The following is a 20,968-nucleotide window of genomic DNA, read 5'->3' as shown; positions in this document are numbered from 1 at the left end:
AGGTTGAATGATGTTCTACATATGAAGCCTTGAGCGCCTACTAAATATGCAATAAACATGCCTCTCTTCTTTCTTTCTTCCCTTCCTTCCCTCCCCTGCCCGCCCTCCCTTCCTTCCTTCCTTCCTTCCTTCCTTCCTTCCTTCCTTCCTTCCTTCTCTTTCTTCTAGACAGGTACTTTGGTCGTGTGTACATATCCTAGATGTAAAATCAATATGTTAACATAATTTGAGTTGGACCAACTAGACTTTCTTTGCTTTTGAGCCAGCAAGCAATTAGTGTGAGCGTCATAGACTACACCAATTATCGCAAGATGATACACGGCGAGTGTAAAGATGGAGTTTGGACCACGTGTGGTGTTGGCATTCAGAAGGGAGGAACCAATGGGTCTGAACACTTGGAAGAGGCTTTCTAGAGGTGCAGTGATAGGACGTGGCCATATTGGCTGCATAGCGTTTAGATCTCAAACAAGAACAAGAACTATGTTAGGTTCCATTGGCTTTGGGAACCTACGTATCTGGGGGATGGGGCTGGGGGGAAGCTCAGAGCAAGTGGTAGGTGTATTGGGAGTTGCTGAAGTCAGTGGGGGAGCCAGGAAAGCAAACTCATCCCGTGGGAAACACAGCATAGGCGGGTCCTCTGGTTACGAGGTGGACCCAGAGGCACCTCTTGCCTCCTTAGAACAATCCTGAAAATGCAGTATGTTCTGGGAGCTTTTGAGATACAGTAGCACCCCTCCCCCCCAGTAGCCCATAGACTCAGTGATAGCTCTACCACAAGCATCGTCCCTGGACACATTTAAAAATCAGTCATTCTCAGGGCATCTGGGTGGTTCGGTTGGTTAAGCATCTGACTTCACCCAAGATCACGATCTCACAGTTCGTGAGTTCGAGCCCTGCGTCGGGCTCTGTGCTGACAGCTCAGAGCCTGGAACCTGCTTCAGATTCTCTCTCTGTCTCTCTCTGTCTCTCTCTGTCTCTCTGCCCCTCCCCCACTCACACTCTGTCTCTCTCAAAAATAAAATATAAGAATATTAAAAAAAATTTTTTTTTAAATCAGTCATTCTCATTTCCTAGTTTGTCACCTGCCTGTGTTTCCAACAATCTTACAGACCTCAGAGAGGAGTCCGATTGGCATTACCTCCAGCTCAGTGACCCCTGGCCAGACCTGGAGCTGTTCAAGAAGTTGCCTTTTGACTACATTATTCATGACCCGAAGTATGAAGACGCCAGTCTGATCTGTTCGCACCTTCAGAGCGTGAAGAGTGAAGGTCAGACTTCTAAATCTCTTGCCCCACCTTCCTCCAGAGTCCAGGGTCGAGCCTCGCAAAGGGCCGAGTGGAACCGTGTCAGCGGTGAGCTCGGTGGTGCGGTGGTGAATAGCCAGCAGTGCCTGGTACAGAACTGAGGTCACCGCCCCACCAGACGAGGAAGAGCTCTTCCCGCGAAGGCAGGCTTGCGGCTCAGCGCATGCTGACCTTGATGCGCGCTCTCTTGGCGGGTGGTCACGGTCAGAATATCCTCAGGGTTCTGGTTAAGAGAGGATAAAAGGCATGGATGTTTATGTAGGAATTTGAGTTGTCCTCATGAAATGCACCCATCTCCCTCTCTACCCTCAGTGTCCTGTTTTCTCCCTCCTCCTTCGGGGACCGCCGACTTTCACAGCATTATGACCCTGCAGGGTTTCAGGGTCACCTTCAGCAACCATCAGATATTCGTGGCCGGTGCGATATTAAGCACTGACCAGAACAGTTTGGTGAGTGGAAAGGAAAGGAAGATACTCACCAGTCTCATCAAACTGATAATTGTCTCTCCCTAGAACCATGTTCAGCGAACGATCCTTCATACAGACCAGTCCCTAATTAAGGTTTAGTGTTAAAGTCTTCATCTCGCTAAGTCCTTTGAAAAGAACAGAGACAATTCCTCTGTAGTGCAGGGTCTGCGTATGAAGTCGGCCACCCATTTGCATTGTCAGGTGGCGAATCCTTAAAGATGTGCGTATAGGATATTCGTGGGCCCGTCGGCAAGACCCCTCGTGAACGTGGTCTGTTAGTTTCTCCCGCTGAACCTCTGTCGTTTCTGACCCGCCGAGTCACCTCGGGGCCCGGGCAGGTGCCGTCGCACAAAGTCCTATTACGGCATTTCAGTTCCTTCCACTGCGAGCGGGCGGCGGAGAGAATGTCTGTCCTGTCCTCCTGCGGCTCTGTAACGCCGGGGTTTCCTGCAGCCAGGGGGACGTCCCGGAAGCCGGAGGAGCTCTACGTGCGGCGCCAGACAGCGCGGATGAGGCTGTCCAAGTACGCGGCCTATAACACATACCACCACTGCGAGCAGTGTCACCACTACATGGGCTTCCACCCCCGCTACCAGGTAGGCCGCGGGGCGCAGAGGCCCTGCGTCTCCAGGAGCGCTTGCGGCGGCCCTTCCACACGTTCCTCGGTGTTTTCGTTCCGGTTGCTGGGGGGGGGGGGGGGGGGGTGCGCGCGGGTGTGGAAAGTTCCGGAAGCTCTTGCTTCCCGGTCTCCTGTATCTTCAGTTCCCTTCAGTAAGCTGCAAAATTATTGCCGATGCTACAGAAACCGTGATTCTCCTGGGATTACACGTTTACCAGTAGTAACGTTAACTGACTGTGGATGTCTTCATTTTCTTTACATCCTGTCCTGGCAACTGCCAAAGTTAGTTCAGTGCAGCAGGCACCGAGCGCTTCTGCACCAGTCACAGAGATGAATAAGCTTTATCCCCATATTCAAGACTCACAGTTTAGGGGCGCCTGGGTGGCTCAGTCAGTTGAGCTTCTGACTTCGGCTCAGGTCATGATATCACGGTCTGTGAGTTCGAGCCCCGCGTCGGGCTCTGTGCTGACAGCTCGGAGCCTGGAGCCTGCCTTGGATTCTGTGTCTCCGTCTCTCTCTGCCCCTTCCCTGCTCACACTCTGTCTCTCTCTGTCTCTCAAAAATAAATAAACGTAAAAATAAGACTCACAATCTAGGGGTGGAGAGATGCACTTGGACAGGGCAGAACTTCAGAGCAATGTAAAGCTGGCAGGAAAAGCAGTAAGTTGGCACATAGAAATACTTAGAGAAGGAGATCGGAACGTGCACTTACTGAGCACTTACTACATGCCAGGCAACGCACCAGGCACTTTCGCTATGTCCATATTTCCTCTAACCTTTATTTTTCTTGTTTTGAGAGAGAGGGAGGGAGGTGAGTGAGTGAGTGGATGGGGGAGGGGCGGACGGCGAGGGAATCTCAAGCAGGCTCCACGCCGAACGTGGAGCCCGACGTGGGGCTCAAACCCCGACCGTGAGATCATGACCCGAGCCAAAATCAAGAGTCAGACGCTCGATCAACCGAACCGCCCAGGCACCCCTTCCTCTAACCTTTTTACGTGATAGAAAATGATATTTACCCCAGACACTGGGGCAAATGGATTAAGGCTGTTGCCCCTGGGCTCTGCCTGTCTCAGGTTCTGGCTGGTCACCTGCAGGTGGCTGTGTTCAAGGCACACCTCCAGTCATTCAGAGTGACTGGATAGGGAACTGCCCTGTCTAGCTTTTTATTCTCACTAAAACCGCACAAGGAAATAACATTATCCCCATTTTATAAATGAAGATACTGTCTTGGGCAGGGAGCAGAGGAGAGGGTTTTGAAGAACCAATAAGAATTTGCCAAGGGGCCGGGGCAGACAGAAGCATGTGAGTAGAGGGAGGCACGGGGTCTCTGGGGGAATTAGAAGGGATTTCAGTCGGGCATCGCTGGACCATAAGGCGCAAGGCGTGGGCGAGCCCAGGAGAGGATGCTGGGGTGGGGGTGGGGGGGCAGAGAGACACCACAGAAGGCCCCGGGTGCTGTGCGGAGAGCGGAGCGGGGGCTTTTCCAGGGAGAATGGCATGGAGGCGGCCTGATGGGGGCCAAGCTGCCTTCTGCGTGGTCTCGTCGTGGCCACGTGGAAATTCACAGCGGGCCTGCGAGGCTGGTCGCGCAGAAGCAGTAGCAGGTGGGGTTTCACGTCTAGTGTGTGTTTTCATTTCAGACCTAAGCAGGGAAAGGGGAGGAGCAGCTAGAGCTGGTGTGCGGAAAGCCCATGCCTTGGCTGCTTCCAGAAGGGCCTTGGCACCTTCCAGAGGTGGCCTGAGCACCGGCCTGCCGCGTCTGTCCCTTTTGCAGAGGGACGCAGCATATAGGGGCTCTAATTCTCCCACATCTGCCTGGCCTGGAGCTCAGCTGTCGCTGAAGTAGCACCCGTCTTCTTTTAGACGGTTTAAAAACAAAAGCGAAACTATGCTATTTTACTGTAGACAAAATTAGAAAACACATATGAGCAGTTTTTTTTTTTTTTTAAGAATTAAAAATAGTAATCCTGTGCAGATAAACCGTCCTCATGTTTTTCCCCGTGGAGATGAAGTTATTCTTTCAAAGCGGAGAGTATGTACATGAGAGCGTTCTCTTAATTTTGACATTAAAGACACGGAGACCCGCGGGGTCGGCATCTGCAGTGAGTTAACAGAACTGAGCGCGGAGACCCCGGCCCCGCACCCGCCGTGTTCAGGGTGCTCAGGTCTGGGGGCCCCGGCTGCAGGGGACTCGGAACCAGGCCACGGGAGGAGTGCTGAGGGGCACATGACATGCCCGCTCCCTGCTGGCCTTTCTGTGCCCCTGTGCACCCTGGAGTCTTTTCTCTCCTCTCACGGCTCCCTGATCCATTGTATGAAACTTCCTCAGTTACACCCCCCCCTTGTTGCCTCCCCAGGTCAAAATCTTTTTCTGTCTCATCTCTGCCCCCAAAGGGCTTTGTGGTTCTGGGGGAGCCACAGTGGGAGTGACGGCCCATGTGCCCTGGCCTGTGTCCACCCCCTCCAGGCCTCGGGGAGCCTCAGGAGTGGCCCGCACCTGCTAGCTGCAGGTCTGGGGAGGGGTCGGGGAGGGCTGGATGCCCGAGCTGAGGCCTGAAGGAGGCTTGGGCAGAGCCACGGGGTGGGTGCGGGCCGACCGGGAGGGGGTGAGGGGACGTGAGGCTAGACCCTAGGGATAGGAGTGAGCCCAAGACCTCTGAGTGTCTGTTTCCACATCCATAAAGAGGGGATGGTGAAACTACCTGCTTCATAGGGTTAATTACAGCCCCAAAGGGTGGAGAGGGCCGAGACAGCGCGTGCGACGGAAGTGTGCAAGTGCCTGTAGTTATTGGTAGTTTTATTAGTGAATTTCTACGCATAACGCCTGTGACGGGACAATCCATTTACTGGCATTAAGCAATGAGACGTGTGGTGTGAATGCTTTAGCAGGTGACCTAGCACGAGTCCACAAGGGGTTGGGGCCAGAAGTGGCGTCGCTGGGTGGAGCGGGATCAGAATGAGGGGTGGGGGGGGGGTGGGGGTGCCTGGATGGCTCAGTTGGTGAAGCATCTGACTTCTGCTCAGGTCATGATCTCGCCATTCCCGAGTTCAAGCTCTGCGTCAGGCTCTATGCTGGCAGCTCAGAGCCTGGAGCCTGCTTCGGATTCTGTGCCTCCCTCTCTCTCTCTGTCCCTCCCCTGCTAGCACTCTGTCTTGCTTTCTCTCAAAAATAAATAAACATTAAAAAAAAATAATAATAATAATGAGGGGTGGGGGGGGAGGGTCCGCAACTGAGTGGGCGTGGCCTCGGGTGTCTGTCCAGCCGCAAGACCTGGGCGTCCAGGCTTCGTACCGGGGCCAGCCTGTGGGTTTCTCGGGCTGTGGGGCAGGTGGCAGTGACCTGTGTGGTGTCACGGCCACGACGGGCCTGGGCTCTTCTGGGAGGTAATGCCGGACTCTGACGACAAGCTCTGTCCTTTCCCCTTACGCCTCAGCTCTATGAGTCCACCCTGCACGCCTTTGCCTTCTCTTACTCCATGCTAGGAGAGGAAATCCAGCTACATTTCATCATCCCCAAGTCCAAAGAGCACCACTTTGTCTTCAGCCAACCCGGAGGCCAGCTGGAGAGCATGCGGCTGCCCCTGGTCACAGACAAGGTATGGCTCTGGCTCGGCGGGGGGGGGGGGGGGGGGGGGCGGGCGGGCACAGAGTGGCTGCAGGTGACCGTTGAGCTGGAGGCTGTGGTTGCCTGATGAGTCAAGGGCAGGCGGGGACTGGTGTGTGACTGAACGTGGAGCGGGCTGGGGTTAGGGTCACTCCGTCAAGTTCCGGCCTTGCTCTACCGTTGTCTGGCTGTGTTGTTTTGACTTGTCACTGAATGTCGCCGAGCCTCGGTTCCCTCACCCTGTACGCTTCGGCAGCAGTCACTCTTGCAGCAGCTTCTTGCGAGCATCGTGGGAATAACCGATGTGAGGCACCTGCACAGTGCCTGCGAGGTGACAGGTGCTGAGGACGTGTTCGTCCCTTCCCCGTTTTGTCTCGAAATAAGCTGTTGTGGAACGTTTTAGGAATTTATTTATTTCTTCCGGCAGTGAGAATGAGCAGGGGAGGGGCAGAGAGAGAGAGGGAGACGGAGAATCCCAAGCAGGCTCTGTGCTGTCAGCACAGAGCCCGACGGGGGGGTGGGGCTCAAACCCAGCTGCAGGGACTACCCTGTCACGGCCAGCCTTCTCTTCTGCCTTCTTCTGTTCTTTGGAAGCGAAGCCCAGATGGTGCATCATGTCATCCGTAAAAGATAAATTTTCTCTCTTGGACGAGCTCGTTCTTAATAACTCGCCGTCTCTGTGACCAGCATTCTTTTTTGTTCGTTTGTTTGTTTAACAAAAATTTTATTATGAAATGTGAAACGTTTACAAAAGTTAGGAAGGAGGTAGTTCAACAAACCTCCCCGCAATTTATCATCCAAATTCAACAATTACCAACATTCGGCCACATTTAGTTCATCTGGGTTTTTTTCCCTTTGCTGAAGTATTTTATCTTTTTGTTAACATGAAATGTATTGTCAAATTGGCTTCCATATAACACCCAGTGCACATCCCAACAGGTGCCCTCCTCAATGCCCATCACCCACCCCCCCCCCCCCCCCATCAACCCTCAGTTTATTCTCAGTATTTCAGAGTCTCTTATGGTTTGGCTCCCTCCCTCTCTAACCTTTTTTTTTTTTTTCCTTCCCCTCCCCCATGGGTTCCTGTTAAGTTTCTCAGGATCCACGTAAGAGTGAAAACATATGGTATCTGTCTTTCTCTGTATGGCTTATTTCACTTAGCATCACACTCTCCAGTTCCATCCACGTTGCTACAAAGGGCCATATTTCATTCTTTCTCATTGTCACGTAGTACTCCATTGTGTATATAAACCACAATTTCTTTATCCATTCATCAGTTGATGGACATTCAGGCTCTTTCCATAATTTGGCTATTGTTGAAAGTGCTGCTATAAACATTGGGGTACAAGTGCCCCTATGCATCAGCACTCCTGGATCCTTGGGTAAATTCCTAGTAGTGCTATTGCTGGGTCATAGGGTAGATCTATTTTTAATTTTTTGAGGAACCTCCACGCTGTTTTCCAGAGCGGCTGTAGCAGTTTGCATTCCCACCAACAGTGCAAGAGGGTTCCCGTGTCTCCACATCCTCTCCAGCATCTATAGTCCCCTGATTTGTTCATTTTGGCCACTCTGACTGGCATGAGGTGATATCTCAGTGTGGTTTTGATTTATATTTCCCTGATGAGGAGTGACGTTGAGCATCTTTTCATGTGCCTGTTGGCCATCCGGATGTCTTCTTTAGAGAAGTGTCTATTCATGTCTTCTGCCCATTTCTTCACTGGATTATTTGTTTTTTGGGTGTGGAGTTTGGTGAGTTCTTTATAGATTTTGGATACTAGCCCTTTGTCCGATATGTCATTTGAAAATATCTTTTCCCATTCTGTCGGTTGCCTTTTAGTTTGGTTGATTGTTTCCTTTGCAGTGCAGAAGCTTTTTATCTTGATGAGGTCCCAATAGTTCATTTTTGCTTTTAATTCCCTTGCTTTTGGAGATGTGTCAAGTAAGCCAACATCCCTGATAAATATGGATGCAAAAATTCTCAACAAGATACTAGCAAATTGAATTCAACAGCATATAAAGAGAATTATTCACCATGATCAAGTGGGATTGATTCCTGGGCTGCAGGCCTGGTTCAACATTCGCAAATCAATCAATGTGATACATCACATTAATAAAAGAAAAGATAAGAACCATATGATCCTGTCAATCGATGCAGAAAAAGCATTTGACAAAATTCAGCATCCTTAATAAAGACCCTTGAGAAAGTCGGGATAGAAGGAACATACTTAAACATCATAAAAGCCATTTATGGAAAGCCCACAGCTAATAGCATCCTCAATGGGGAAAAACTGAGAGCTTTCCCCCTGAGATCAGGAACACGACAGGGATGTCCACTCTCACCGCTGTTGTTTCACATAGTGTTGGAAGTGCTAGCATCAGCAATCAGACAACAAAAGGAAATCAAAGGCATCCCGATTGGCAAAGATGAAGTCAAGCTTTCCCTTTTTGCAGAGGACATGATATTATACGTGGAAAACCCGATAGACTCCACCAGAAGTCCGTGACCAGCATTCTTAGAGGCCCTCCTCATAGGGGCGCTTGGTTTCACAGATCCAGCCTGACGGTCTCAGAGTCAGCTCGCTGCCTGCCCCCAGCCCCGGCCAATGTGACCCTTGTGTGGGACGCTGCTTTTCGATCTCCAGAGGGCCAGTACCTTAGCGTGGAATAATCTTTCAGACCTGGCAGTCTTTTACCAAGCACTGAAAACATTTGTAAAGAACAATGGGGGCCTTTATTACAGGGCGTCTCCTACCCTGTGGGCTGGGGCGGGCTGTTGCACTGGCGGAGGGTTTCTCTGTTCCCCCCCCTCGCTTTTCCAGCCAGTTCCAGCCAGTTCCAGCCAGAACTGGGTACGGGCACCAGGCACAGCACAGCTTTTTTTGTGGCAGGTGCTCTGAGGAACTCCGAAGGAGTGGAAGGCCTAGCTCAACCAGAAGAACTTTTTCGTTGAGGGCAGAGTGGAGGAAAACCCAGTTCTTGATATTAAAGATTCACAACCGGAGTGTATTAGGAGCTAGGCTGCAGGGATGAGGGACTGAGGGATTTAAATCGTCCAGACTAGTACATACTCCGCACATATTCAGTGCCAACACGGGAGGGAGATCCGTTTGGGTCACTGACACGTGCCAGTTAGTTTCGGTTGTGTAACTGACCGTTCCCAAGCAAGCCCTCACTCCGCTTGCGATTCTTCGGGCCGGCAGCTTGGGCTCGGTCCCGCTGTGTGGTCACCCTGGCTTGTTGCGATCACTCGTGTCTGTGGTTAGCTGCCAGGTCAGCTGGGGGCTGGCCGGGCGAGGGTCGCCTCAGTGGGACGCCCATCCCTGCCCTCTGCGGTCTCTCCTGCCCCGGCAGGCCAGCCCCGGCTCCTCCCGGGGACGGGTCTGAGAGAGAGAGGGTGCAATGTGTCCGTCCTCGGGGGGCCAGGCTCGGAACGGGCGCAAACCATCGTGTTCACGTCGTCTTCTCGGGAAAAGCAAGTCCCAAGGCTAAGCTGCATTCAGTGAGTGTGGAAGCTGGCTGCGTTCTCTTATCGGGAGCTTCCGCGAAGCCCCATTTCAAAGGGAGGGGAGTGATCGTGACCGTATTCACAAACACTTCCCCTCCTCGTTCCTCTGCTTTCCAGAGCCACGAGTATATAAAAAGTCCGACGTTCACCCCGACAACCGGCCGTCACGAACACGGACTCTTTAACCTGTACCATGCCATGGATGGTGCCAGCCATCTGCACGTGCTGGTCGTCAAGGAGTATGAAATGGCCATTTATAAGAAATACTGGCCCAACCACATCATGCTGGTGCTCCCAAGTATCTTCAACAGCGCTGGAGTTGGTAGGCATTTTTTAACGTGCCCTGCTTGGTAAAATCCCTGCGAACGGAGACTTTTGGGAGACGGTCCTAGAGATGAATGGGTGAAACATTCTTCATCAGGCTTTTTCATCTTGAAAGCTATAGCCTTTTTCTGTGTTTGGTCACTGCTTTGATTCACATTCTCCACGGTCAGAGACAAGGATAAGCAGACAAATGTGTGTGCAGCTTGGCGATGGAGATGAGGCCCGTCGGGAGCTGGCTGGTCATGGGCTGGGGCCTCGATGAGCCGTTCTAACTCCAGATGGGGCCTTGGTCCTGGGTAGGGCAGACCTGAGAGCGGGCCTGTCCTGGGTAGATGTCCGTGGAGGACCGACCCAAGAGTGGGCCTGGGGTTTGCCCCTTTCAGGCGCCGCCCACTTCCTGATCAAGGAGCTGTCTTACCACAATCTGGAGCTGGAGAGGAACCGGCAGGAGGAGCTGGGGATCAAGCCGCAGGACATCTGGCCTTTCATCGTGATCTCGGACGACTCCTGCGTGATGTGGAACGTGGTGGATGTAGACTGTGGCGGAGAAAGAAGCAGGTGAGATGCCCCCCCCCCCGACTCTGCAAGGAACATGAACCTGTTCCCTTTTTTTTTTTAGGGTTTATTTACTTATTTTTTGGAGAGAGCGTGAGCAAGGGAGGGACAGAGAGAGTAGGGGGACAGAGGATCCAAATGGGCTCTGCGCTGACCAGCAGAAAGCTGGACGCGGGGCTTGAGCTCACGAACTGTGAGATCGTGACCTGAGCTGAAGTCGGACATCAACCGACTGAGCCAGCCAGGTGCCCCAAAGCTGTTCCTTTTCAATGGGGGCTTCTTAGCTACCTCCTGAGGACCACAGAGGACACCGTATCTTAGAAGGCACAGTATGTGGTTCACATGGCCTTGTATGTCGCAGACTCTTATTCCAAGCCCAGCGTAGTTTTTGAGGTTTCAACTTTTTTTAAGTTTCTTATTTTTTATTTATTTTGAGGGGGTGGGAGGGGCAGAGAAAGAGAATCTCAAGCAGGCCTCACACTGTCAGCACAGAGCCCGATTTGGGGGCTCAGACTCACAAACCACAAGATCAGGTCCTGAGCCGAAATCAGGAGTCACACGCTTAACTGACTGAGCCACCCAGGCGGCCCCTTGTGTTTTTAACTTTTTAAAACTTTTCTTGGATGTATAATACGTACAGAAAATCACACAGTATATATTCAGTATAAAATACCTACAGAAAGGAGGACACACATCCAGAAATTTTCACACACTGATCACCCATTTAACCAACTCCCACTGGAAGAAATGGGACATCACCAGTGGCCCAGAAATTCCCTCCTGGAGCCTTCCACACCCTCCCCCTGCCGCCAGCCTAATTCCTAACAGCCAGTTGCATTTTTATTTGCTGTGTGACATTAGTGTAACAACTAAACAACTCTGAAGGGTGTTCCTGGAGGTGGGCACCAGAGGGCACAATGTAGGGAAGGCTCAGTAGATAGACTCTGGACATCGTTGGGAAAATACTTCCTTTTGTGATTTTTGCCACATGGATGTTTCAACTTAGGGCTGCCTGATGACTTCTGATTATTTTGGCTTTTTTTTTTTTTTTAAAGAAACGTGAGGTCATTTCACCTCTTTAATGTTAGTGGTACCCTCCTGTGACAATTACCACTAGTCCCTGTTCTTCTAGAGAGAAAATGTGTTCCGGATGATAGAGCTGCCCGTAGTTTATGGGAGCAGTTCTGCTTTGCTGGCAGTATTCTCCCTGACGCTCTTCCGAAGGCAAGAGCTCAGCCGGGGGCTGAGACTGGGAGAGAATGGAGCCTTCATTCTGCGTTCCCGAATTCTATTCTGAAGCAGCCGTTAACGCCCTGGCATGTCAGGGCTGGCCAGGGCCCTAGAGAGTTTATTTAAGCCCCTTGGCTGGGGAAAAGCAAGCTGGGGTCCAGAAGAGTTGAGCTGCGTGCTGGGGCCCAGCTCCTAGCCCTGGAGCCCCTCCCGCCAGCCCCCTCCCTGGTCATCAGGTGTCCCTGTTGTCATCACAGTCCTCAGACAGTGGCAGTCAGGGTGGGGGGTGAATTCCCTTACTGGAATTCACAGCAGAAAGCCTCACTCTCCCCACCATTTTGCCCTCAGGTCTGCAAACGGGAAATGCAGTGTTTTAGCCTGAAGGGGAGGAGGTAGGCTTTGGAGACGGCGCTGTTTGAGTCCGAGCTCTGTTGAGTGACACCGGGCAAGTTCTTCAGAGCCCCTTTTTTCCTCATTTGTGGAATGGGGATGATAGGTCTAGGTCATGAGGTTGCCGTGAGGATACATAATAGTAGATGTGACCCGCTCAGCCTGGCGCCCGGCACTCAGGGTGGCAGCGATGGGCTCCACCTGCTCCAGCCCTACCCAGCTCCTAAGCGTCCGGTCCTGGGGGCCCCGCTGCTGTTTGCCCCTCAGCCTGGGGACGTCCGTCTCCCTCTTTTGAGCAGGGAGTTTTCCTGGGCAGAAAGAAACGTGTCTTTGAAGCACATCATGCAGCACATCGAGGCGTCCCCCAACATCACCCACTATGCCCTGATTGGCATGCGGAAGTGGTCCAGCAAGACCGGGAGCGCCGAGGTGCGGGAGCCCTTCTCCCGCTGCCACGTGCACGACTTCATCATTCTGAACGTGGACCTGACCCAGAATGTGCAGTACAACCAGAACCGGTGAGTCCCCGCCCTCTGTGGCCGTCGGCACCGCCCCCGGCCCAGAGCCCGCCCTGAAGGGCAACCTTAGGCCTGGGGGACGGCCCGCCTCCCCGCTGCTGCGGGGCCAGTGGAACCGGAGGCTTCCTTCCCGGGGCATTGCTCTGGCCCTGCTTTCAGCCCTCAGGTTTTGGGGTGGTTTTTTTTAATGTTTATTTTTTTATTTTGAGAGAGAGAGAGCGCGCGCGCGCGTGTGTGTGTGTGTGTGTGTGCGCTCGCACAAGTGGGAGGGGCACGGGGTGGAGCGGGAGAGAGAATCCCAAGCAGGCTGATAGTGCTGATAGTGAAGAGGGTTGATCCCACAGACTTCGAGACCCATGACCCAAGCTGAAATCAGCCCTCAGTTTGTTTTTTTTTAATTTTTTTGTCGTATAGGGGTCCCTGGGTGGCTCAGTTGGTTGAGTGTCCCGTCTCTTGATTTTGGCTCGGGTCACGATCTCAGGGTTTGTGAGTTTGAGCCCCACATCTCTCCCTGCCCCTTACGCACGTACACTCATGCTATGCTCTCTCTCAAGATAAATCAACTTTTATTTATCTGTTTATTTTAAAAAATTGTTTTAATGCTTATTTTTGAGAGAGAGAGAGAGAGAGAGGGAGCGCGCGCGCATGTGCACATGAGCACGAGCGGGGGAGGGGTGCAGGGAGAGGGAGACACAGAATCCAAAGCAGGCTCCAGGCTCTGAGCTGTCAGCACAGAGCCCAACGCGGGGCTCGAACTCACAAATAGCGAGATCATGACCTGAGCTGGAGTCGGACGTTTAACCAACTGAGCCACCTGAGCGCCCCAAGATAAACTTAAAAAAAATTTTTTTTTTAATTGTATAATTCTGTAGACTGTAGATCTGCATGAGATCATTCAACTTCCTTCATCGGTTCACATGATCCTTTATATAGTGACTTACGTCGTACTGTGTCATTTCTCTTACTTTTTTGCTTCCTTCTCGGAATACGTCAGTTTTTAGGAGCATTAACACTGAAGAAAACTAGGAAGTAATTTCCATATGACTCTCTCTCTGGGCCTGGCCACGGAAGTGCTCACATCTCAAGAATAACCAGATTGCCAGCCCTTACCAGGCATCCCTATAGGCCAGGCAGTCGGCCACACCCAAGATGTCCCTCTTAGGAGCCCTGGGGCCACACCCAAGATGACCATCGGAGGAGCCGTGGGAGGGTCGCTTTTGGAGCCAGGCTGCCCTGCTAAGTTCTGGGTTTTTTCTTTCACAGCTTTGCAGTTTAGGCTGATGACTTAGCATCTCTGAGCCTTGTTTTTCTCAGCTGTAAGATGTGGCTAATATTTTTGCCCTAGGGAGTTTGTTGTTTTCTTTCTTTTATTTTTTTTTTATTTTTTTTTTTTAATGTTTCTTTTTGAGAGACAAGACAGGGGCAGAGAGAGAGGGAGACACAGAATCCCAAGCAGGCTCCAGGCTCCGAGCCGTCAGCACAGGGCCTGATGCGGGGCTCGAATTCACGAACCATGAGATCATGACTTGAGCCAGAGTCGGGCGCTTAACCGACTGAGCCACCCAGGCACCTCCCTTTTGTTCTTTGTTTGTTGTTTTGTTTTTTGTTTGTAACGCATAGATGAAACGGGGTTTGTGAAGCCCCTCACACGGTGCCTGTAGCGTGTGATCAGCCAGTGGTAGTCCTTCTGTAGTTTAAGCCCGGCCTGGTGCAGACACGTCGCAGCCACACCTGGTCTCCTTATTTGCTTTGTCTTCTTTATATGCCGCTATTGAGCGAGGTCTTCAAGGTTGGAACAAGCCCCCCAGCGCGGGGGGGTGCACACTGCACGTGGCTGCTGGGGGCGTGCCCGGGGCCGTGGGCCGCGTCCAGCGCTATCTGCTCCCTCCTCTGCTTCTGAGCAGGTTCACGTGTGACGACGTGGACTTCAACCTGCGGGTGCATAGCGCCGGCCTCCTGCTCTGCCGGTTCAACCGCTTTAGCGTGATGAAGAAGCAGATTGCCGTGGGCGGGCACAGGTCCTGCCACATCACGTCCAAGGTGAGTGCGCCCACTGAGTCTGCTGCCTGGGCTGCGGTGGTGCGGGAGCTGGCGGGGAGGCCAGGCCGTGGGGCGGCCTTGACGGCTGGTGGCCTTCGTAAAGGTTTTGAACTGGGAGCCTGGGGAAGGGAGGCCCGCCGACGGGTTTCTCTCCCGATCGCTGGTTCTAACCAGTATCCCCGGTACGCGTCCCGCCAGTGTGGCCGCCACCAGCCTTCCCGTGAGCGCTCGCCGGCCTGCACGTCCAGCACTGGGCTCTGTGTTCACTGCCCTGGCTTCTCTGCTGGACCCAGCTCCTGGGGGGGTGGGGCGCCATGCTCCTCTCTGGGCCCCTGGACCGCGCCTGGCCAGATAACCAAATGGCACCAACAGGCTGGCCTGTAGCCGTGTTGTCTGTGCGCGAGCCAGCCTCTTGGTGGGGAGAGACGTGGTCTGATTAGGTCAGTGCTGGCTGCAGAATTTCAGGGTGGAAAGTCCTAGCACACCCTCCGAGATCTGGTCTTCCAGGAGGACATATGGGGCTGGCACGACTCTGCCTGAAGGTTCTCTCCGACCCATGGACGGGAGCCCCATTCTCTGCTTTGTATCTCCATCTATCTTGACTTTTGCCCTGGCGGTGGACACATCAGCCTGTCCCGGTGACTCTTTCAGCCTCTGTCCTGCCTCATCTCCCCTCGCTCCTTGTGTGGTCGGTTGCTTATCCTGAGCTGGGCCGGGTCTGAATTCAGACGCCAGTCCCAAACCCCCACCCACCTGCCCCTTCCTATCAGCAGGATGTGAAGCCTTCTCTGAAAGGGAAAGCCCATCCTCATTTCTCTTAAAAAGTAGCAAGACATTTAAAGAAAAGGTCTGTACTTCCAGAACTCGGGAGTCGTTGAATTAAGTCCTACCCTCCCCCGCTGCTGAGATTTCTTATTGAAATTGTGTTAGGTTTCTAGTTTAATTTTTACAGTTCTGATTTTTACCACATTGTCTATCAAAGATACTGTTGTACTTTTAAAACTGAGTTTTCTTTATGTCTCTCAGGCTAATCCTCTGGCTCTAGATATTTTGTGTGTATTCCTATTTTGAGCATCTTCTTTTCCGCTAGGTTTAGGTTATGTGTAAGAGAGCTGGAACATTCGATAATCTTTCATCTGAACGAAATAACTTACTTTCATTTACTCATTGAGTATTTACTGAGCACGCAGGCCCTTCACTCGGTGTAGCCCTGCTGCTGAGGCGGATGTTAAGCATGTAGTGTCCTTGTGACCAGCACCACGAGGGTGACGTGTGTCACAGGGAGACCTAACCTTGCCAAGGGTGGGGGAGGGAGTCTGCGTGAGTGTCCCTGAGACAGTGACATTAAAGCAGAGACTCGGGGGTAATACACAGCTGTTCAAAGAAGGATCTGGGTGAAGGAGCTGAGCAGGTGAAAGCCGGGAGGTCAGCGTGGAAGAAGCATAAAGGGCAGAAGGCATGGCGGAGATGGGCTAGAGAAGCATGTAGGGTCTTAGCAGCCATGGGAACATTCTGGGCTTTCTCTAGGAGTAATGAGAGACCACCGAAGGGTGCCCAGCAGAGGATTTGATTCGTTTTATTTACGCCAAGTCTCCCTGGCTGCAGCCTGGCAAACGCGTTGGCCGTGGAGTAAGGGGTGGTGGGTGCAGACCGGCGGGTGGTCGGCAGGGAGGGCGGCGGGGGCAGGCGAAGGTGGATAGGTTCTGCGGCCAGAGGGAGGCTGATCCTTCCCAGAGGTTTGCCTCTCCGGATTTGGGGGAGAGTTCGCCAGGTCCAGTGGTCCTCTTGATTACTCTAGACCAGGCGCCAAGTCTTCTGCATGGAGTGGTCAATGCCTACAATTCTGACCGGTCCCACTCGTCAGTTTCACACGTCCCACCGTGGTAAAGTGTAATTTTCCTTGGCAGAGAATTTCTGGGTTGAGGTATGTGTTCGCAGCTGGGCAGCTCTACCCTGTGACACAGTCTTCCGTGACAGGGCCACTCACCCCAGGAGAGGCCTGGGGAGGGACCTCTGTGCCCAGGGTGGCTGGGAGTGGCTGACCCCGCCTTCCCCGGGCAGGTATCCGACAACCCCGTGGCCATCGTGCCGGCCCAGTACATCTGCGCCCCGGACAGCAAGCACACGTTCCTCGCGGCGCCCGCGCAGCTCCTGCTGGAGAAGTTCCTCCAGCACCACAGTCACCGATTCTTCCCGCTGTCCCTGCGGAACCGCGGCCACCCTGTGCTCTCGGTCGACTGCTACCTTAACCTGGGATCTCAGGTGACTTTCAGAGGGGGCCCTGCCGAGTCCACGAATCCGAGAAATTCCTAAAACGGAGGCGCCAGAACCCAGGACTCGGGATGATAGCTACTCAGCTCCTTTGCCTCAGGTGTTTACCCCGCCTTATAGCTGACACGGTAAAAGCCTGAGAGAGTTTAAGTGGTTTGCCCCCCACTGTAATAAGTTAGGAATGAAAGCCGACGCGGATGCCAAAATTGACGGGTAGCAACTCGTCCGTCGAATTGATGGATTCTCGAATTGATGGATGGGCAAATGTGGATACATTTCTTGGACTTGAGTTTTAGGATCTGGATTTGGACATAACACTAAGTCTTGTCTCTGCCCCGACCCCCACCAGCCTTGGGCATTGGCCAAGCAGTTAGTATTTGTTAGACGCGAGGCCCTAGCGTGCTGTCGTTGGGTATTTCATGAAAGCTGATGTTCTCTCTTGGATTCCTTCTTTTTCAGATTTCTGTGTGTTACGTGAGCTCCAGGCCCCACTCCCTGAACATCAGCTGCTCTGACTTCATGTTTAGCGGACTCCTGCTGTACCTCTGTGATTCTTTTGTGGGAGCTAGCTTTTTGAAAAAGTTTCATTTTCTGAAAGGTAACTTCCCATCCTTTTGCCCTGGACCTCGATCTGAATGCCTTTTGGCACCTGGCGCGTCCGAGGAGGTGACTCGTGGTCTTAGTCCCCCTTTGCCAGTGGGTGGGCCGAGGCTCAGAGAGGGAATATGACTGCCCCGATTATCCAGGAAGGTACAAGAAGGCTGGGGTGCGATCCCAGCGTGGCCCTCTTCCCCTTGTGCCTGTCGGGATAGAGACAAGACACGTCCCCTTTCTTTCAGGTAGATACCTTGGACTTGTGGTCCCCGTCAGCCCAGATTCTTAACGTCAGCACCCAGGTCCCTTCAGACGCGCCTTCCTCCTGGTACCTGGGGTTTCCTCCTCATCTTGGGGAGCACTGCATGCTCTTTGACCTTTACTGGGATCTTTCTGCTCCCATAGTTGTTGTCACGCTAGAGCGGCTGAGAGCGACAGACGTTTCATTCTCTAGGACTTAACAGTGCCATTTCCAGCCGGCTGGGAATCCTGACCGATCTTCCCTTCCCTTGGGTGTCTGCCCTCTGACCTTGTCGAGCGGGTGTTTACTGAGCACCAGCGCTGTATGCGGCCTTGGGAAGTAGTAAGAGGTTTCTCCCACGGTCTGCCCCGGGGAAACATTTCGTGTACTCGGAGGACAGGACATGTGGGTAGGAAGGGCGGCAGGTAGACCGACCTACGGGATGAATGAGCCGACCAGAGGGATTATCGAGGATGCTGGGAGTGGAGAGGAGGGAGGATTCCCGAGGCTGGGGGGGTGGGGGTGGGGGTGGGGGGGTGCTGCATCTGGCCAGTATGCAGGGGGCTCGCATGGGAGAGGAAGGGGTGGGGTCAGCCTGGGAGAGGTGGGCTAGCGCAGGGCTGGAACCGGAGCGCTTGGTTGGTGATCTGACCAGCCGACGAGGCGTCTCTCTGCTTCCGGTTCTCCACCCCCTCCACCGCTTTGTGCACATTCCTTCCGCCTCCGCGTTGTGTCACCGGCCAGACCTGCCAAATAACCATCTCGCTGTGTGTCTCGCTGAGAGTACGAAGCTTTCCAGAAGCAGCAGGAGGTGCCGCCTGGATGTCTGGTCCCTCCTTCCCAAACGACACCGTGTCTCCTTGTTGCCGGTAGAATCCAGGCCGTAGCTCTCATTCGTTTTCTTCACCGCCTCTGCCGTTGCCCACGCAGGTGCCACCCTGTGCGTGATCTGCCAGGACCGGAACTCCCTGCGCCAGACGGTGGTCCGCCTCGAGCTGGAAGACGAGTGGCAGTTCCGGCTGCGTGACGAATTCCAGACGGCCAACGCCAAGGAAGACCGGCCGCTCTTTTTTCTGACGGGGCGGCACATCTGAGGGAGACACCGGCAGATTTTCTGCGGGAGGGGAGCCTTCGGCACCTCATGCTCTTGAGGCTAAAGGGACTCTGAGATCCATGGGGTGCTCGAACTGGAGCGGCCCCGGGACCGTTGTGCGGCCCCCTCGTGCTACGTGCCAGGAGCTCAGGCCTGGGCGTTTGTGGCCTTAGAGCAATGAGGACGAGTGGGTGGTGAGCAGGGACGCAAAGCCACGTCTCCTGGGTTCTGGGCCACACGGCCCTGGGCTCTATCGAAGTCCACTTGATGAAGAACAAACTTTTGCCTGCCGTCCTGTCATCCGTGTGCTTCCGTGGACAAATGCGACTTTTCTGAGTTCTAAAGGATCACTCTTGGGTTTTCTTGTAGAGGTGTCAGTAACTTCTTGTTGTGCGATGGACGGGATTCCGACTATGGGGGTTTCCCTATCACCTACTACAAAGCAATATTCCAGAAGAACATCTTTTAACTTTAAAGGCTGGAGAGAAGGAAGAAACAAGGACATTTAATAAGAATTACGTAACGGCCTACAAGTTTGCTCTTTCAGAAGCCAGGCCAAAGGCATCCACTCTGAAAAAGTAAAGCAGATGATTTTACTTTGCAGCAAGTATGATTCTGTTAAAATAAAATAGTATAGGGTCAATACCCTACCTCTTAGAAAGGGCAAAGCTGAAAAGAAACTTTCTTTAAAACAAGAAGTGTTTCAGGAAGGAAATTAGAGTTGGAGAGGTTGACCTGAATCGAGACCGACTTTGCCTTACAAAGAGGACCAAATTGCTTGCTTTGAAACAACGAAACCACCAAAGGGACATAAAATAGTTGGTAAGAATTAAACTTTTGACTATAATTTATTGAAGCTCAGTTTTTGGTTCTTTAAATAGCTTGTTGTCTCTTACGAGTGCTTGGCCCCGATCAGAACGGACGACAGGAATGCGGGAACGTTCCATGACGCTCACCATCCCGTCTGCCTGTGTGTTTGAGTGCCACCCATGGGCCAGGCATCGGACTGGGTGCTTTCACAGCTATGATCTTGCTTAGTCCTTCCAACAGCCTGGGTGGGTGCAACGATCCTCCACCTGGAAGACGAGAAGGTTCCGGTGCAGGGAGCGCACCTCACCGAGACCACTGCGCAAGGAGAGAAGCAGAAGGATGGACAAGTAGACTCCTGGATTCCGGACCAGCGTCTGTCTTGCCCGGGGCCACGGTGCTTTTGGAGTGGCCCCTAACCGAAGGGAGGGTTTGAAGATACTCAGAAATGCACCAGCAGCATGCATTCGTACACAGCCATCTTAGACACTTCTGAGCACTCTGATGGATAACAGTCCAAGAAGAAATTATTTTAGAAGATGATGCCTAAGAGTTTAATCTCTCCCCCCCCCAACCCCCCCTGCCCAAAGAAAAACCAGCCGATGAGTATAAAAGATTAGTTCAGTGTTTATAAAACGATCCCTTCGTATATGCCATTATTCCTATCTCGGAATAAAAACTTTCCTTCTTGAGTTGTATTTGTCTTTTGTAAATAGTAGCTTGTGTGCCGTGCTTCCCATTTTGTTAGTTAATTTAAACTTGGAAGACACCAAACTAATATTCTTGTTTGTTCCAGTCTTCTAAATAAAACCCGTGATGCACTCCTGGTTTCTTTGGTGGGAATTCATTCGGCTGGTTTTGTTTTTGTTTTTGTTTCTTTGAGAGGGAGTAGTGTGACCAGTGATCTCCAAGGGCTCCCTGCTTACAACCTCATGACATGACAGAAAAGACAGTTTTGGGAAGGAAATTATAAATCCATAAAAGTAAGCATGTATTAACACATGGAGGAATCCCTGAAAGAGAAAATTAGGTGTAGAGAAGAACGGAAATGAAGGATAGCACAGCTGAGACCATACAGAGAAACATGCTACGTCGGAAAATGGAGTCGGGGGTGCTCTGTGAGTCACGGTAGCTAAGGACGTGGAGGGGGCCTGGGGCATTTTTCACAGTGATACGGTTTGGTGCAGCTGGGCCCTTCGATTCCTTCCAGCTCTTCTGCAACACTCACAGATGCCACTGACCTGGGCTAGGCAGGCAGCCACTCCTAAGCTTACTGCAGAGTGTGGAGGGAGCCTCAAGGAGGGGGCACGGGAGGGGGTCCAGACTTTTGTGAAGACAGGCTATTGGCGCCCCCTCTCTGTGGCATTGTCCTATCTCTCCCCTCACAGTTATATGGGTCAGTTTAT

The 20,968-nt window shown here is 52.6% G+C and overlaps 1 protein-coding gene across 7 annotated transcripts in view; it reads left to right on the top strand.

Annotated features, from left to right (window-relative positions):
- Positions 1-20,389, top strand: part of GREB1 (growth regulating estrogen receptor binding 1) — a 95,355-nt gene extending 74,966 nt beyond the window's left edge. For 6 of the 7 annotated variants that reach the window (XM_047854058.1, XM_047854055.1, XM_047854056.1 and 3 more), the window contains 10 exons: positions 1,110-1,268; positions 2,225-2,367; positions 5,825-5,986; positions 9,617-9,821; positions 10,207-10,381; positions 12,298-12,516; positions 14,421-14,556; positions 16,618-16,818; positions 17,287-17,425; positions 18,593-20,389. In XM_047854058.1, coding sequence (XP_047710014.1) covers positions 1,110-1,268; positions 2,225-2,367; positions 5,825-5,986; positions 9,617-9,821; positions 10,207-10,381; positions 12,298-12,516; positions 14,421-14,556; positions 16,618-16,818; positions 17,287-17,425; positions 18,593-18,756 — 1,703 coding nt within the window. In that variant the 3' untranslated portion in view covers positions 18,757-20,389. Of the gene's footprint in view, positions 1-1,109; positions 1,269-2,224; positions 2,368-5,824; positions 5,987-9,616; positions 9,822-10,206; positions 10,382-12,297; positions 12,517-14,420; positions 14,557-16,617; positions 16,819-17,286; positions 17,426-18,592 lie in introns of those variants that run through there. The other variant, XM_047854061.1, reaches the window with a different exon arrangement.
- Positions 20,390-20,968: the final 579 nt, after the last annotated feature.

This window comes from Prionailurus viverrinus, chromosome A3 (genome assembly GCF_022837055.1).
Source record: "Prionailurus viverrinus isolate Anna chromosome A3, UM_Priviv_1.0, whole genome shotgun sequence".
In the NCBI taxonomy this organism is placed as follows: Eukaryota; Metazoa; Chordata; class Mammalia; order Carnivora; family Felidae; genus Prionailurus; species Prionailurus viverrinus.
Note: the sequence above shows the minus strand (reverse complement) of the source record. Positions and strands in the feature narration are given on the sequence as shown.